The 19,120-nt window shown below is 43.4% G+C and overlaps 1 protein-coding gene across 1 annotated transcript in view; it reads right to left on the reverse strand.

Moving 5' to 3' along the window:
- Window positions 1–16,641, reverse strand: part of LOC147895955 (sister chromatid cohesion 1 protein 4-like) — a 52,833-nt gene extending 36,192 nt beyond the window's left edge. The window contains exons 1-8 of the mRNA XM_087382314.1: window positions 15,252–16,641; window positions 5,691–5,967; window positions 5,366–5,466; window positions 5,122–5,171; window positions 4,917–4,981; window positions 2,892–4,837; window positions 2,028–2,175; window positions 1,795–1,931 (exon numbers count right to left, since the gene is read on the reverse strand). Of these exons, the coding sequence (XP_087238440.1) occupies window positions 1,795–1,931; window positions 2,028–2,175; window positions 2,892–4,837; window positions 4,917–4,981; window positions 5,122–5,171; window positions 5,366–5,466; window positions 5,691–5,967; window positions 15,252–15,375 (2,848 nt within the window). The 5' untranslated portion in view covers window positions 15,376–16,641. The remainder of the gene's footprint in view (window positions 1–1,794; window positions 1,932–2,027; window positions 2,176–2,891; window positions 4,838–4,916; window positions 4,982–5,121; window positions 5,172–5,365; window positions 5,467–5,690; window positions 5,968–15,251) is intronic.
- Window positions 16,642–19,120: the final 2,479 nt, after the last annotated feature.

Consider the following 19,120-nt stretch of genomic DNA (forward strand, 5'->3'; position numbering starts at 1 on the left):
GAATTGGCATGAAGGAATCTTTTCTGTACATACGAATGGGAAGAAATTGAATTTCGATATGGTAAGCACGGCTGAAGTTTCAGATTCAGCAAGTGAAGAGGAAGAGAGAAGTGAAACCAGCAGTGAGGATGAGAGCTCGGTGACTTCAGAAAGTGATGAAGGAACGATAGCATTGTTGGATTTGGTAGATGAGGATTCACAGGTAGATTTTGTGGGGGCAGCACGGTTCGGTGAGGAAGAGGTGGATAGGTTTGAGGTTATCGAGGATTTAATGCAGCCCAAATATTCTCAAGAATCAACCCAGGTGTTGATTGAGCAATCATTGAATCCTGATCTCAATGTTGAGGAGAAAGAAGAATGTTTGAAGATGTGAAAGAAGAATATTTGAAGATGTTGTAGAAATACCCCAATTTTTTTATCACCTCTTATGAGGAGATCAGGGGATTTAAAGGGAAGCCTCTGAGGATTGAGCTGAAGGAAGGTGCCAAACCTTTTTTTCAGAAAATAAGGAGATTAAGCCCGGAATAGAGAGATGTGCTGAAGGAAGAGGTAGATGAGCTTCTCAAGGCAGAAATAATTTATCCTGTAGTTCACTCTGATTGGATAAGTCCTGTGGTCATAGTGCCAAAAGGTGTAGACAAATGGAGAGTCTGTGTTGATTACAAACCTCTGAATGCAGTGACAAAGAGAAACCACTATCCTCTACCTTTTCTGGATGATATTCTTGATAAAGTGGCGGGTCATGAAATGTACAGCTTGTGTGACGGATATTCAGGGTACTTTCAGATAGCCATAGCCCAGGAATATCAAATCAAGACTACTTTCATTACCCCCTGGGGCTGTTTTTGTTACAGGAAAATGCCTTTTGGAGTTACCAACAGCCCCTCGCACTATCAGGAGAATTCAGATCTGATTTTATCACCTTTCCTGGATAAATTTTGTAAAGTGTTTATTAATGACATCTGTGTGTACAATGAAAGAAGGGAGCACTATGAAAAGCTGGATCAGGTATTCTATGAGATTGATAATAATGGTGGTCAATTAAATCCTAAGAAAACTCAGTTAGCTCAGACCAGCATTAAAATATTGGGGCATATTGTATCTAAGAATGGGATTGAGCCAGATCCAAGTAAAGTAAAAGCTTTAGTTATGCTGTCCTCTCCTGAGAATACCAAGCAGTTGCATATCTTTCTCCAAAAGGTGAAGTATCTGTCGAGATTAATTCATATGTTATCTCAGATTTTGTATCCTCTTCAGCAAGTGGTAAAATCTGAGCCTCTGAAATGGATGATAGAGAGTGAAGAGGCGTTTGAGGCAGTTAAGGAATCCTTGACTCATATTTCAAGTGTAAAGCCACCAGATTATTCCAGGACTTTTTATGTGAATCCGTCTGTAGGACCAGAGGCTATTGGTGCTATTCTTTTGCAGCAGGGAGAGGGTTCCAGATATATGAGGCCAGTCTATTATGCCAGTAGGGTGAAGAGAGAAGTAGAAAGGAAGTATTCAGCAGCTGAATTGGTCCTGGCTAGCCTCTTGTATGCCTGTAGGAGATTTCGGTAACCTCGTCGAAGAGGTTCACATACCTTCTCTCAGTCTTTCCCACCCGTTACCAACATAGCTTACTCCTCCCACCAAAATATCTTACTCCTCGCACTTGGATAACTGAAGCCACATTCCAGGCTGCTTCTACTTTCTTGACAGAACAGAAAGAACAACACAGGTCTTTGGTAGCCTAGGATGAATAAAAACCTTTCCTTCCCATGTGCCAACCTTGCAAGGAACAGAGAGAAATACCTGGCAATGATGGTTCACAAAATATCTGTTGGCCTTGAATTTCTTTGCTAAGACCCCAAATCTTACGTCGCGTGCAAGGGGCTTTCTTTCTCACTCGTCGTATGTCCTCTGTGTTTGCCAATTGTTGCCTAATAACACTGCCAAACAACACAAGACTGCATCATCGTGCTAAAATAGTCATCACACCTATTGAAATAGAAGCACCATCAGACTCAATAATGTTAAACACTTACTCTCCATGCAGAACTGTGAATGTATCAAATACAGTATCAACTACAATCTTCCTTTTCTTTGGGCTACTTCTAGGCACTGTTCTTGGTCGCTTGGGGACCCGGTTCTCCTCTGGAGTATGAAGAACTTTGAAAGCAGAAGCACCCCGTCCTGCAGAAAAAAGAATAACCTCAATAAGGAGCTCGTTATAGACAATCCGCCCAGTACAAAGACCTATTCTTTCGCAAATGTATGATCCTATCAGTGGAAGCATAAGTATGGGTGTAGGTTGGGTGCTGCCATGGACCTCCATAAGACAGGAAAATGCTGTAATCACAAGTTGTTACATAATCAGTAGTTCTACACAATTTAAGAAGCAACTAGACGAAAGTGATCCTCAAGTGCATCCTAGGATACTGTAATAGTTTTTTCCCATGAAATCAGAAGCACCAAAACATTCCAGTTTTAAACGAAAGAGTTATAGGTGGTTTCCCTGGAGAGCTAACTAGAACACTGTCACAATTTTTCCCTTCTATAGGAGGTGTATGCAGAAGACACGTTATATATACAGTTTAAATTTGAAAATATTACCTAAAATGGTAGCAAGAACATCATAAGACAGTAAAATGCTGTAATCACAAGTTGTTACACAATCAATAGTCCTACACAACTTAAGAAGCAACTAGATGAAATTGATCCTGAAGTGCATCCTAGTATACTGTAATAGTTTTTCCCCATGAAATCAGAAGCACCAAAACATCCCAGTTTTGTTATAGATGGTTTCACTGGAGAGCTAGCTAGAACACTATCACTTTTTTTTCCTTCTAATTAAAGGAGGTGTATGCAGAAGACACGTTATATATACAATTTAAATTTGAAAATATTACCTAGAATGGTAGCCAGAACATCATCATCTCCCGGAATAGAATCAAAACTTCGCGGTGGCAAAGGGGAAGATTTGTTAGTTGGGAAAGGGGTCTCTTCCCTCAAAGTAGGTGTCCTTTCCAGAGTGGGCTGAATCCCTGCCTTGAATTTATCATCAGATCTTGCAGTGTGAGCATTGTTCTTGTCCAACTTGAGGGCTGGTGTCTTTTCAGTTGTCACACCCTTTCTTACCAAAAGAAAATCAGGCTCCTCTCCCAGACTCTCAACTCTTGATCGGAGAGTCTCACATTGTGGAATGTCCCTTCCATGCAAAACAGGTTTTCTTTGTGCTTCCTCTCTTCCGAATACAGATGCTAGGCTGAGAGGCGATGAAGCTGCTGGAGAAGCAACATGATGTTGTGATGCAGGAGAAAAAGAAAATTCATTTGGTTCCAGGGCATCTTGGATGGCCACTTGCTCCTGATTTCTGGGAGGCCTGCGGGTTTCTATGCTCATGGCCATCTGAGCCAACTGAGATGACCCTTCTGCTGGTGGTGAGAAAAATCTCGAACTTACCAAGGAAGAAGGAAATCCATCTGTCACGTGCAGATCCATTGCCATAGGAACAACTGGGCAAACTTTTTGTGTAGAATCGGTCATGCTGAACTGTTGATCCTGGATCATACTATCTGCTTGAAAGCCTAAAGAAGATTCACCTGACCCAGTGGATGCAGCCCATGCATGGTGTAAACTGGCTACATTATTTGTTAGCATGGGCAAAGTTATAGTTTGGTTTGGCAGCATTCCAGGCTGTTCATAAACTGAGGAAACCCCTGGATTTGATGTGGATGCAGACCAATGACAGTTCAAAGTAGTGGATGAGCTGCCGAATGGCTGGTGAAGGGCTGGAATTGGAACATCATAATTCATTGTAGGCGACTGAAATCGAGGGTTAGAAATACCTACAGATGAATTTTGATATGACCCCGTCATAAGCTCTTGCAGAGATGTAGGACCAGGAAATCCCTGAAAGGGTGCAGAAACAGCATTTCTAATTGATTCAACAGAGGAAGTCTTCTGAACAGGTTTTACTCCAAAGCTTTCAGAAAGAACCGATGAAGCAAAATTTTGAGAGGTCATCAAAGCAGCGGGCTGCAGCTGTGACCCCATAGTAACTTGCTGAGGAAGTGCCACTGTGCTTGACTGCTCTGAACCAGCAAAAGGGGCAGAAAGAGCATTTCTGGGGATTTCAACAGCCATTGATGCCTTGTGACCAATGCCTTGAGAAAGGATAGATGCAGCCGCATTTGGAGAGGTAACCATGGAACTGGGCTGGGGCTGTGATACCATGGTAACTTGCTGAGGGCGCGACAATGCGTTGGACTGCTCTGAACCAGCAGAAGGATAGAAATGCTGCTCAAGATTTAGTGAAGAGAACTGAGTCGGGATGAGAGATTCCTGTCTGGACTGGCCCAAAGGCAACGTGTGGCTACTTGGCAAAGCAATAGGGCACTGTTCATCAGATCTAGCCGCTTCAAAACTTCCAGCAGATCCTAGAAATAATCTTTCTTGAAATCCTGAGGAAAATGGAAATTCTTTGTCAATGGGCGATGAAGTCTCCTCTGGCAGTGCAGGTGTGGAAGGCTCATCTGGTGGACAAAATTCCTGATTAAGGTCAGGGGTGCGGGCCTCAAGCAACAGAGGTGTTTGAGCCACTCGAGCACTAAAGCTAGGTGCAGAATCCTCAAGAGGAAATGAGTCAGATACTTTGCTTGAAGATCTATCTACAATGGCTTCACTCAGAGGATCCAATAAAGAGGCAAGGCTAGACATATTTTGTGTTCCATCCACTTGTATGCGGTCTTCCTCAATCCTATCAAGTCCACGTATTGGTGTTGATGGCTCATGATAATCATCAGTGTCCATCTGAATAGCTTTGAAGGCACCACCAGTCATGGAAGGAAGAATGCTGCCACAATCGAGTTCGTTATAAAGCAATAAAATACCCTTCAAAACTTGAAGATTTTCCATAAACGACCAATCCTTACTCTTCTTTTAACATGGATTGGGGTGGACTTGCAACAGCAAAACGTGGTTTTTCAGCAAAAAAATCCTGATACAAGAACAGGAATCAGTTAATTCCTCAGCTTAGTGTTTAATGATGTTTCATGAGGCTTCTCCCCCCCCCCCCCAATGAACGTATTATTTTTACCCCACATTTGGAGACCAAAAGAGCTTAATGATAAACACCACCTCATCGAAGTCAAGTCCCATTGGCGAAGAGTCTGCATCAACAAATCTTTCTGCATACACAATCTTTATGTGTTAGAATTTATCTAGGATACAGATTTCAGGAAAAAAGTAGCATAATCATAGTATCTTCTCAAGAAATGACCAAAAAGTCTAGCCGTACACTCCACACCTTTTAGCACCTGTTCTACAAGTACTATGTTTTACAGTGTTAGTTTCAGCAACAGAAACTAGGAGCATCACAAACCATCAAGTCCAAACTGAGAGCAGCTGAGGTAGAGAGTGTCATCCAGGTTATCTTGAAGCGTAATCTGCTCTCGAGTTGTAACATGATGATCCACAAAGTTTCTGATACACAATGAGCTCTCAATTAAAGCATGCTATGATTCCACAAAGCATATGACACAGAATGAGCTCTCTATTAGAGCATGCTGTGCTTCATAAAAGATACAAAACAAACTAATGCCGATGGCCACTAAAATAAGCTCCCAAATACGGTAATAACAAAAACACAACACCACGAAGATGAAATAAATTCAAAATTTGAAGGGTTTTAGCTTAAATGATCTTACCCATTGGACTGGACGTAAGAGCTTTGCGTATCTTGAAGCAGCTCTAATTCATCAAAATCAAATGTCTCTGGTAACGTTATGGAGTGAAATGGTGCAGTTGCTGCCTCTGGCGGAAGATCAACAATAGTCGAATGAAATGCTTGCTTGATCTTAACCAGAGCCTCGCTACAATCATGGAAGAGGTAATTCACTTTCCGGGAGTAGATTCGCACAACTCCCAGCAAGAGATGTCCCGAAAGTCGAAGAGCAATGGGCACCTCAGGGAACAATATAGAATCTTCACAAAACAATTAAAGAGAGAATTTCAGCCCCTCAATATTTAATTACTTGTACTACAAGTACCCAAAAAAGCAGTATCAAACAAGAACAAAGCTTTTTCAAGCGACATTAAGCATTTTCCAACATCAAATGTGGAACTACTTCCCATACTCTGCACTACAATGGTAGCAGATGCTACTTGCATCCTTGAAAAGCAGTCATACTCAGTTTAAAAATGCTCATTGTTAGTTATTGACATGGACCATCATACATGTGGATAAGCAAACCATTGGACAGCTCCATGAATTGTCACTCCCTTTTAATGAAAACCAAAAAGATAGGAGTACTGCTAATGGGTAGGAACAATCACAAAGATAGTACATATTTCTATTCATCAACAAGTTTGATCTAGACTTCGAATCATTTAAAAAAAGATCATCTGTAGGAATGCAAAGATTTCTCTTCCCCATGGTCCATTTCTTAAACCAGGCAGCTCTGTGTTTTCTCCTGTCATGATTTGTGTCATAAAAAGATGGAAGGCCTTTGGTAACTGATCAGAAGAAACATAGCCAGGGTCTCAGACTTGACTTTTTATCCTACTGGCACATCATATGGCATGTCATCAAATCACATGGAAATATATCATAATATGAAAACGAGATCACTTTTTACCGCTCTAAGCTTTCCATCTTGGCTTTACATTTTTTTAAACCCACAAAAATCTATAGAAAATGCATCATTTCTCATTGACCAGATATCCAATCCAGATGCTCGTCCTTAGAAACAGCTTTAAAATGTACATCAATGAAGATTATTGCAATGTCCATAATGCCATAGAGATGCATAATACTATAGATCAGAAAGCATATGAATTTGCAAAATACAACAAAGCAGCCTTGGGCTTTAAGCCCTCAATACAAAATAGGAAAAATGGAACTCGAGAGTCAAACGGTTGAGAGGAGGAGGGGGCTGAGAGGAAAGGCTGAGAGGAGGGGTGGGTGGGCTGAGAGAGGCCGAGAGGATTGCAAAGAATAGAGCAAGGCTGGAGCAGTAGAAGTGACAAGAAACAATGGCTATTCATGCTGTTTCAGCAATTTTACCGAAGTCCGCAAGCACCAAGCACAATCGAAAGCCATAACGTCAAGAAACGCATTCCGAGAATGCCAAAATGGTGTTCCTTGGAGTTTTGGGCCCATTAAAAGTTCTGGAAACATTGCAGGCGTTCCAGGTTACCTTCTAGATGGGGAACAGTGTCCTGGACGTTCCGGAAGGGGGAACAGCATTCCCTAGTAACTATGCCCTTGGCCCCATTCTCGAGGGTTAGCCAACTTGACAACTACTGTCTACTTAGATGGATGCGCCTAGATAGGGAAAGAAAATGACTTTCTAGCACAAGCGGAGAGAATATCATAACAACTCTCTAACAAGGTATTCGGAAGTACAAAAGGAATCAACTTATGAAGGATCTGAGTGAACACTTTACACCACCTCAATATCTGAACGGCCTCAAGAAGTTCGGTGAGATGCTACAAGGCTAGTAGAGCGAGAGAACTCATGGTCATCCAACTCCAACAAGTCCAAGCTCAACCAAAGTGTAAGCAATCACCAAAACTTGGAAGCCTCTACTTTTGTAGTAACTTAGGCCGAGTATGACAAGAAGAGGAAGACTTCAACGCATCGATGTTATAGCAGTCTTACTCATCCAAAAGAAAGCCACATGTATGACAAGGAGCATCTCCATTACCAATATCATAAGCATAGACTCAACAAGGGGCATTGCCCTCACTTCATCTACTGTCAACGTGAAGGTCAACATAAGAATAGACTGTCGAAGCAACAAGTTAAGCTTGGGACACTGCTTACATCTTGGAAATTTTAAGAGGTTCTGATGTGCTACATTGAGTCTAGAGGAAGGAAGATAGTAGTTTATTTTCATGATGCAACATAAAAGGTTCGATTTCTGATCGTTTGGCGCAAAAAGGCAATTTGGCCACAAATAAGATAGAGGATATGATCAAGCTGCACAAAGCATTTGGTCACATGTAGCAACAAATTCGTAATTACACACAAGTACCACACGTCGAGATGCGCCTTCTTCAATTGATTCTGAGAAAGTTCTTGGTCACTTCTCTTGGAGCAAATACCATTCTAAAAGAAGCATGGCAAAAAGATCATAGAACCAAGATTAGGATCAAACCATCACCGTCAAAGAACTGATGTGCTACATTGAGGCTAGAGGAAGGAAGATAGAAGTTTACTTTCATGATGCAACATAAAAGGTTCGATTTCTGATCGTTTGGCACAAAAAGGCAATCTGGCCACAATTAGGAGGTTCTGATGTGCTACACTGAGGCTAGAGGAAGGAAGATAGTAGTTTACTTTCATGATGCAACATAAAAGGTTCGATTTCTGATCGTCTGGTGCAAAAAGGCAATTTGGCCACAAATAAGATAGAGGATATGATCAAGCTGCACAAAGCATTTGGTCACATGTAGCAACAAATTCGTAATTACACACAAGTACCACACGTCGAGATGCACCTTCTTCAATTGATTCTGAGAAAGTTCTTGGTCACTTCTCTTGGAGCAAATACCATTCTAAAAGAAGCATGGCAAAAAGATCATAGAACCAAGATTAGGATCAAACCATCACCGTCAAAGATTGAACTTCAGAGTCTAAGGTGACCAAGACGGTTGTCGGTATGAATCAAAATAGATTGGTAATAGGAATATGAGTATCTAAGAACATCTCTCTTTGAGAAGATGCATGGAAGCCAAGTTTAACTAGACCTAGAGAAGAGCAATGCAAGTATGGTCTCTAGAATGACAACTAAGATACTTGGGCAACTTCCCTAAAAGTCAGCAAGCCCTAGAAGTAACAATCTAGGCTTTTCTCCTAGTTGGTTGCTGCATGAGTGGTAAAGTTGTTAATGAGTCCACTTGATAAGATTTTGCTAGCACTTGATGATGGGTTATGGCCAAGATCAAGACCAATTGGTTAGTCGACAAGAGATAATTGTGCATGTTCAAGCATGTCATATAGCAATGTTGTTTGCATCGTGAATGTTAGTGATGAACTATGAAGTTAATTCATTAGATCACCCAAGGTCAAAAGAGTGGCAGTTAGACCTTGGGCTTAGGTTAGTCCACTCATGATGTTATGTCATGAACGTGGCTAGAACTTTTAATGATGTGGCATGACCCCACATATATCCACCATGGATTGATCATGGACGGGATGAATGCCACATGGTGCTGTATCATTGTGTAACTCATGCGGCTTTGCTAAATCACAAAGATATTGCACTCCGCACGTCACTCAGTCTAGGGCAGCCAATCAGATTTTGGTATGGCATCTATGCATGCATTCTAACAGGGCCAACTGTGTCAATGTGCCACATAGGAGGGGTTGAAGGCCTAGCTTCTGTGTGAGAACCCGCCAAGAGGGTTCACCCTCACACCTTCTCACATGTCAAAGACAAAGCAATTTTTCAAGAACTTAGCTAGTGTTAGTCCAGATCAATTGTTACCGTGGATGACAATCGAAGCTACCCAATCAAGGGTATTGGGAGCGTTCCATTCACAATAAGTAGGAGTGAGGATGAGGTATTGACAAATGTCTTATATGTACCTAATCTATGTAAAAAATTCCCTCTATCAATCAATTGACTAAGAGGAGAACGAGGGTCCTTTTTTACGAGGATGAGGTGATCATCAAATCCAAAGTGATGGAAAAGGCAATTGCTCGAGGCGTTCAAGGACACTACAAGATTAGTGCGCTGATGGTACAAAGAAACAGGCCAAAGAGGACCTGAACAGACTTTGACGTGAAAGATCTTTGTTATATGAGTTATTGTCTGGAAATTGAACAAGGATAAGTAATACATATCCCAAACAAAGTATGCAAGCAAAATTCTCAAAAGATTTAGGATGGAGGATTGCAAGCCAATTAATATACCAATGAATACAAGTAAGAAATTATCAAAGGATTAAGATAGTCCAAAGTAGACGGTACTTTACCAGTAAGAAGCTTGCCTGATACTGTGACACAGTACGAAGCTTGCTTGATACTGTGAAACAGTAAGAAGCAAAGTACTATAGCTTCGTCCTACACAAAAGCTGATTATAGAGCATCCACAAATGCTACATATGGGGCTATCTGGTTAAGAAGGATCTTGAAATGATAGTGGACTTATTTAAAAGATCCAACCTCTTTATATCCAATAACCAAATCTCTAGCCAATGATAGTTTGGGGATTCACCACCTCAGCCAGCAGCAGGGGATCAGCCGGGATCAGGGCAAGACAGGAGCAGCAATCGGCTTCCTCCCTGCCATCCTCTTCAAGTCATCTTCAAGATCAAAGCAGTCCCCTCCCTCCAACAGCACTCAGTTCAGCAATGAGGGTCTGGTCCCTCTATACAATACTTCGATTCCTCCTTTGTGGTGAGGGTTCATCCCCTCCATACAGTACTTCGTCCTTTCAGTTATTACAGTTGTATTCAGCCATTTGGGCAAGACATTATTTCAATTATTCTTTTCCTCTTCGGAGGCCCATAATATTCTTTCCTCAGACTCTCACACTCACTCTGTAGTTCCACTTGTGTTTTGAGTGCATTATTCTATCAATTCAAGCAATAGTGAGCAAGAGAGAGAGTGAGTTAGGCTTCTCCCTCTTAAATGGGTATCACAGCTTCAGATTTTCTTTCCTAACATAGGGAGGACAGCCACTGTTTTATGGTCCAGACGAGGTTCAGCATGAGTTGAAGTGACAAGTCCAACACCAGTGAGGAGAGGAGGGGTCAGCTTCCCAAGCCTCACCACCAACAAAATCCTGTAAAGGCCCCAATGTCAGTTTCTACCATGATGCAGACTATGCAGATGCAGCAACAACAGTCAGAGAATCTCTTTACTCGCATGGTTTAGCTCCAGGAGATGCGGGATGATCGTGACCAGGCCGCAAAAGAGCGCAAGAGAGCAACTTGGGAGGCGAAAGAAGAAAGCGATCGTGAGGCTCTAGAAGCCAAGGACTTCCGAGACCAAGAGGCCTAGGAAGCAAAGATCGAGAGCAAGCTGCCAAAGACCGTGAGGCTCAGGAAGCCAAGGAGATCAAACAGCGCAAGGCCCACGAAGCCAAGGAACTCAAACAAACCAAGGCTCAAGAAGCCAAGGAGCTTAGAGAGCACTCCACTCGGAAGGAGAAGGAAGAATGGGACCGCAAACTTCTCATTTCTCTACTCCCACCACATAGAGATAAAGGAAGGGAGAGAGTCCAGCAGCCCCATCAAAGCTTTTTTTTAATTGGGAAGCTCAATTTTCTTCCGTATGATGGTAAGACTGAACCATTAGTGTTGATTTCGTGGCTCAATCAGTCGAAAGCTATGTTTCAAGGCACAACGACAACAAGAGGTGTATTCTCGCATCGATGCACCTCACAGGCGAGGCAGTCACCTAGTGGCACAAGTGGCAAAAGAACCACTATGATGCAGACAAGGAAACACCTCATCATGGGTCAACGTAGTTTGTCAAAGATATCAGAACACGGTTCCTACCCCCTCAGTACCAGGATAAACTGCAGAGTCAGTTCTTTGAGATGCGCCACAAAGACGGTGAATCATTATGCCAATAAGTTTACTCAGGTGTCCATACAATTGCAACAGGAGGACAGCCAAAAACTGACCAAGTTTCTCCATGGTCTGCATACAGACACCCAGTGGTATGTTCGTAGTTTCAGGCCACGGGATTATAAGCGTGCATACAAGTTTGCTCAGAATTTTAAGGTCATGCGCAAGGATCCAAGCAGATCAATAGTAAGAAGTCCCAAGAGTCCACACCAAGAATGGTGGGACTGGGCAGCAGAAGAAGAGCTGGATGACAAAGGATAGCAATGGCTATGGTGGGTACTTGGATGCAGCGACATGAACAACCTATGCCAAAGAGAACTGATTATTCCATTGTCATATGCACTTCGAGAAGCTTCAAGCAGAAGGAGCCACATCAGGCGGTTCATCCACAGCTTCAACTCCTATGGGGACAATATCAGTGGTCATCGAGGAGCTTGATGATCAGCAAAAGAGGGGGCCGCCTAAGTTTCCCACAATGTTCCAGTTTTATGGACAGATTAGTGAAGGTCCTCATCCTAGCAGATTCACGGAGCTCTAAGGACATCATTTCCACCAAAGAAGCTAAGCATGCTTAGTTGATTCTTACACCGACGGATACTATTGCTTTAAGTGGTGCATTTCCAGGACAGCAAGTGGAGAGCAACATGGAAGTCACCTCAGTCATTCTGAAGATCTCAGGGTGGGTAGACAGTCGGCCACTCAGGGTCACATCTACTCACGCAGCAAATATCATCTTGGGGACACGATGGTGGCACCAGTTTTTAGTTCAACCTGATTATTAGAACCAGGGCTTGGATATCAAAATCCCAGGCTATGGGTCTAAGTTCATTTCTTGGCTTAGAGGTGTTCCACCTCGACCTTTGATTCAGTAGTTTAGAGGGCTCGAGTCAAGACCCCCAGCAGGACGACCAAGATGTTTCCCTCACGACGATTCTCCCTCCGTCCCTATCACCAATATGACCGGAGGAGAATCGCATTGAGCTTCTTCCAGGACACCAAACCGCAGCAAGTATCCACCAGAAGTTAGCGAAAGACCTTGGGATTCAGTTCCATCAGAACAGGATTCATGAGCCAGGTATTCAATTTAAAATTCATGTGTCAAGTATACCATAGTCAATCACCTCCTTCGGCATATTGGGAGGCCTTCTCCATATCCTAGTCCGTGTTTCAGCAGAAGGGGATATCACGGGCATCCTCAGCCCATGGCACATGGACTGCCACATCAACAGACAGCCACGTTAGCACTCCACCCAGGCACAACATCAGTAGGCTGCATCATCAGCGATGTCAGCAGGTGCAAATTCACACAAGCTACCACGCCAGTAGGCTACCACACAGGCAACCACGTCAGCAGGCTGCCACGCAGTCATCAGAGCAGGGCAGGGCATGCATCAGCAGTAGTAGGTGCCATGTCATCTTATAGGCGCCACTTCAACACCACCATGTGGCAGTTCGGGTTCTAGCAGCGCAAACCCCCAGTTGGGCCAGTCAGTGTAGGGCAGGGGGGTGGTCGATGGAATACCAACCCTGGTCGGCCATTTCTAGGGCCCAAGGGGGCTATAAAAGGCAGCCCTTGGCCCTCATTCATGCATCCCATCTTCAGAGCACTTTGGGGCTTCACCACCTCAGCCAGCAGCAGGGGATCAGCCAAGATCAGGGCAGGACAGGAGCAGCAGATCAGCTTCCTCCCCGCCGTCCTCTTCAGGTCATCTTCAAGACCCGGTTCAGCCCGGACAGCAGCAGTTAGGGTTCTGCTTCAGAGCCGTCCCCTGCCTCCAACAGCACTCAGTTCAACAGCAAGGGTTTGGTCCCTCTATATAGTACTTGCATTCCTCTTTTGTAGTGAGGGTTCATCCCCTCCATACAGTATCTAGTCCTTTCAGTTATTTACACTGTATACAGCCCTTTGGCAAGACATTATTTCAGTTATTTTTTTCCTCTTCAGAGGCCCATTATACTCCTCCCTCAGACTCACACTCTCACTCCACAGTTCCACTTGTGTTTTGAGTGCATTATTCTATCAATTCAGGTAGTAGTGAGCAGGAGAGAGTGAGCCAGGCTTCTCCCTATTACCCACATATACACTCTTAGGAGAACACACAGGTGTAAGCCCCACGACTCAAATACACATACTTGAGCATTCTATGGCTCATGTAAATGGATGATGCACTCAAGTTGCTGACTTTAAATATGATGATCACCTGGAAAATTACTAGATGTTGAGCAAGCATGCATATAATGTGGCAAGCCTCAAACATGTCAGACTCAAGTGTGTGTGGAGCTTTGTGGCTCGAATACACAAAATAATTTTGCTTCTACCCCTTTGGTTAAAGGCCAAGATAATAGAAACATGCATATTAGCAGCATCATGGCTAAGATTCACAAAAATATAAAACACCTGGAAGTAAGAGTGCCTTGGCTCACAAGGCTGTATGACCGAAAGAATTTGACTTAACTTCACGGCTTGGTAACAAAGGGTTAGGTGAGCCACAAGTTGAAAACTTGGAAATCTAAATGGATACGAATCATACCAGTGAACACTATGCAAGTGAGCCAATGGTGCAACTAGAGGCAGCTTGATGTGCCTAGTGCAAAAGATGCAATCGATGCCACCACAAGTGATGCAAAGAGAGCATGGTGGCAAGTGGTCGTGCAAAGAGTCATCCTGACTCAAGCAAAATCAATTGGAGGCCTTAGGGCATGTGAAAGATAGAGCTTATGCGAGTGAACTTGGCCATCGTACCCCTAAGGGGCTACACCAAGAATTCCAGGCCCTAGTTTAGGCAATCTATGGCCATTGACGCTGAACTCTACTCATTGGCCATATGTTTGGCATGCAAGCCGGTAACTAAGCCACAAACCACAGGGAGGGCTTCAAGCCCTTAGCCAAGAGAGCCTAAGGCCGTCACACTGCTTGCTAAGGGAGCTAGTTGCTCCGACATCTAGCAACAGCTCTGTGGTTGCAACACACGGAGCAGCATTATGTCTTTAGGCTAGAAGCCCTTTGGCTCTGATACCACCTTGAGAGATTGAGGGATTGCTCTAAGTCTATTCACACTAACATATGCACAACTACATAGCGCAATACAATTCTCAACATCTTAGATCATTAATCATTATTAGTTCACATGTATGGTTCCAACACTATTGATTGAGAATTGCTAAATAGAGGGGCTCAAAACGTTTGCATAGAGTGTAGTTGTAATATGCTCTCACAAACGTAGCTCGTAGTGAGTTCTACAAAAGATGCCCTCACTCAAAAATGTGCATACGTGCATAAGCACATGTTCAATTACTCGCGATGTATTAACACTCGGCACAAGAGGATATGGTTTAGCAAAGACTTGCATCTTTCCACTTGATTTTAGAAACGATTTATCACTAAGTCTACGTTATAGCATGGCTTTATTGAGCCCCTGCCTACTAAAGTGTCTTTTTTCTCATTTCGCAATGAATGAGGCAGTGCCCATGAGCATTCCTGCTTTCTTGTTAAGCATAAAGATTACAAGCCGTGGTTACCTAGCAAGTCCTCTTTTCAGAACATCAGTTCTCCCTCGTATAAATGCTAGACTTTTAGAATCAATAATTGTCACTTCTTTTTGCAGAAATACTATGCATCCTATAGTAACACAATGAATAACAAGAGCATGATGACGAGACACACAGAGGACTAAACACTTACCAACTGAGACTCCGATGTTCGTCTCGGCGACCTGATTTTTACGGAGTTTTCGTTCCAGATGAGCTGCGATCCATATGGTCCCTAGCGGCCCCTTCTTTGCTAGGATGAACTGAGAGTAGAACATGTTCTTTACTGTTACTTGAAACCCTCGCGGGAAGGAATGATAATTGTCGCAATTGCTGCTTTCGTTCTTTGTCGCTTTGAAAGGGAATTTTTCTCAATAAATTGGTGTATGAGTCGAACTTGCAAATTGAGTGAGACTGAAGCGCAATGCCTGAAACGCGACCCAGAGCATGGATCTCTAAAGGCCAAAACAAACAAAATGTCGCGAAGCCCCTTCAGTGTTGCCTGCGGTTTGGAGACGTCCAAATGTGTCCTTTCCTATTCAAAAGCAGAGTGCAACGATTGCAGCTCGCTGATGCTTTGAAAGTGGCAGAGCCTACAGCTGAGATTCGCAATTGCGGCAGTTTCACGGAATCATACTCTTTACCCTTCAATTTGGGCCGCAGACCTTGATTTGAACGATGTTTTGAACCTGAACTCCCCAAGTGCTGGACATTTCTTCTTCGCCAAAACGTCCATTGAGTTGGGTCGAACTATAACGGGGGCCAGAGTCGCGTCATTGAGCTTCCTTCAAAAGTCGTGGTTGTCAGGTTGGGCAGAATGGCACGGAACTCGAAAGAGAGAGAGAGAGAGAGGATTATAGGCGCAAGCAACGAAAAATTCAGTCGAAGGTAAGGGCATCGGAACCCAAGTCGGAATTCGGAGAGAGGGAGCTGGACAGGAGCCGGTGGAGCAAAGAGGGGAGCAAATGCAAGGAATATGTGCAGAGAATGAAAAAGCGGGAGGCAGACGTCAGGGGGGGGGGGGGGGGGGGGGGTCGTTAGAAAAGGCAGGCGATCAACAGGGGGGTAAAGGGGAGGGGGGGGGGTTAACAAAAGGAGCAGATGAAGGCGGAGAGAGAGAGAGAGAGAGAGAGAGAGAGAGAGGAAGAGAATAAAGGCGCAAATTTGGGAGGGAGAAAGGTGAGAATTTGGGCGAAATGGGGGGAGATCGTGGGGAATTGGGAGGAGGGGGGGGCGGATCTGGCAAAATGGGGAGGAAATTGGGTGTCGAAACAGTGAAGGGGAGGAGGGAGATGATGAGGAGCTCTACAAAAAGGAGCTGGAAAGAGAGAGAGAGAGAGTCTAAAGAGATTGCAATGGTGAGCAGGGATGGATCTTTGGGCAGACAGAAAGTGAGAGCAAAACAGAGAGCAAATTGGCTATGGCGAGAGAGAGAGAGCGAGAGACAGAGAGAGAGAGAGAAGACCATACTGTGCTCGACTGTGCAAATTTGGCTATGGCGAAAAGAAGAACGACAGTACCATCGAGAAGAAGCCTTGTTCACGAGAATCGTCGCCCCTTCGGCCTTTCCCTCCCCTTGAAAACGTCCCCTTCCTGCCCTTTTTGCTGAGAATCGTCGTCCCTAGAGCCTTTCCCGTTTGCAGATTACGCTCCGCGTTCACTAGAATGGTCGCCCCTAGAGCCTTTCCCGTTGCTCCAGCCGTCAAGCTCCTCTTTTTTTGCTCAAGCTCCTTTTTTGCTCCTGCCCTGCGAAGCTGCGAACTACAGTCTTTTCTTGCATCATCTCATCAATCACTCATCCTTCCAATTGGCTTCTCCTTCCTTTTGCCCCGATTATGATCTCCTTCAGTCCTTTGTTGTTCCCCTGTTGCTCCGCTCCGCCCCCATCACTGCTCCTCCCAAATTTCAACGCATTCCCATCTAACACCGCTCCCAGCAGCAACACTCCCTTCTCTGGTTCGCTCCCCCCCGCCACCCTTGTTTTCAAAAACAGCTTCCGCTTTTGACTCCGGACAAAATGCGGCTTTCCGTCCAGCCCCAGCACTGCGAGGGGATATAGCAATTGCTTCCCATAATGTCACCGAATTAACGACGAAAAGTGTGTCAACCAATACATCATAAACATGCGGCAATTGTTTATGATAACCAACAAGGCTGACAAACACTTCCAAAGAGCAATTGTTTGTCTAACATGTGCGGTCATTGCTAAAATTGGCCAATTGCCAAAACCTTCTATGTATTGCCTAAAGCTTCTATGTATTTCTATGGAGAGAAGGGGACTTCCTAGCACGTCCCCATCACCTTGCTTGCATGGGTTGTATTTTGCATTAAAAACTATACTTATTCAATCTTATGTTCCACCACCATTGCTTCAATCTATTGCTTGCTTTGATTTACTTGTTACAATGCCTTCTTTATTTGACGCTCCTCCTAACTAACTACTTTGTGCTTACCTTCAAACTATAGTGACAAACGAGCTGCTAGTGACAGTCCTGAAGCTCTGATAGTTCACATCTCACTTAGCAATCGATCCATGCAAAACAACCTTAACATACCAATTTGTTGGGGGGCTTTTTTTTTAAACAAAATCAAGCCGGATATATTATTGCCGTATGCATTTAAAACTACCACTGTATTGTATTTGGGTTTCATTTTATTCATAGGGTTCATCAGAGTAGCATTCATCACAAGACAATGAGAGGAGAGGACCTAATGTACTCATAATGCATGTTTAACCAATATGCAAGCCAATCCTTTGGCATAGTGGTATCTAGTTCACTTGTAAAGAGTGTGAATGAGTGAATTGTCATACTCTCACATACTGCAATCTTGGAGGCTTGAAGATGTTAACAAAGGACATTACCTCACACTCACTTTCGACTTTTCCATATTGTGTCACTCTCTCTTCCTCCAATGACATGCTGACACTTAGGCCTTTTTGTAGGCTTCCACCTCTCTCTCTCTCTCTCTCTCTCTCTCTCTCTCTCTCACACACACACACACGCACACACTTATCGACTTAGTTGTCTATACCTCCTTATCATTGTACCTCATCCCCCTCATATCCACCCACCTTCTCGACCAACAACGTCATCCCCTTCATAGGATGCATGTTACCCATCTATTACATCATATGCTTCACCCATCTTTGAATCCCTTGGATACTCCAACTATCACATAATATTTCACTTTATGTGCTCAAACTACAAGAGTGCACAAGTGCACCTAGGCATTGCCTCCTAATATAATGGTAAGCGGCACTTTTAGATGCAAAGAGGCAGCAAACAATGTTGTAGTGCGTTGGGCTATTAAAAGGCAATTTTAGCCTCAAGGTAAAAGCTTGGTAGAATCATCTCTATAGAAAGCAGCCCTACTCAATTGACTTTTTTATAAAATTACACATGGAAATTCATAAATCTTAAGCTTTATAGACTGGTCTCCATAAAGAGCAACCCAACTCAAAAAAAATTGTAAAAACTTACATGTGGAATTGCACTATAGCACTACCTCTAAGGAGGCAATCGTAACAAATAACCTTCAATTTGAAATTCTTAGACTAGGTATGGAATTGTATAAATGCTTATTTAAGATAGAAAACAAAATCATATAAGAGCTTTTAATCTTGAGTCTAATTTCACGTTGAAGGCAAGCTTGTGCACAACATTAAATGTAAAAACCAAGGCGGCTAGTTCCACTATATTGGGTGCTTCTGTCATGCCTTATTGACATAAGGTAATCATCAATTGACTTGAGGGAACAAAACCTTGCATGCTCTAAGGAAAAAGTGTGGGCATCATTTATAACTACGATTACGTTGACAAGGACCTCGGATAATTTGGTTACATAGAACAATGTCGAAGTAGCACAGCAAAATTATAGGTTTTTTCTAAGCTTCAATGCTTAGATGTGATGAGAGCAAAGTAATCATCAATTGACGTGATGGAACAAAACCTTGCATGCTATGAGGCCAAAACATGGACATTCATTTATACCTACTATTACTTTGACAACGACCTTGGATAA

This window comes from Dipteris shenzhenensis, chromosome 12 (genome assembly GCF_047967505.1).
Source record: "Dipteris shenzhenensis isolate YYH24624 ecotype China chromosome 12, Dip_SZ_1.0, whole genome shotgun sequence".
NCBI lineage: Eukaryota > Viridiplantae > Streptophyta > Polypodiopsida > Gleicheniales > Dipteridaceae > Dipteris > Dipteris shenzhenensis.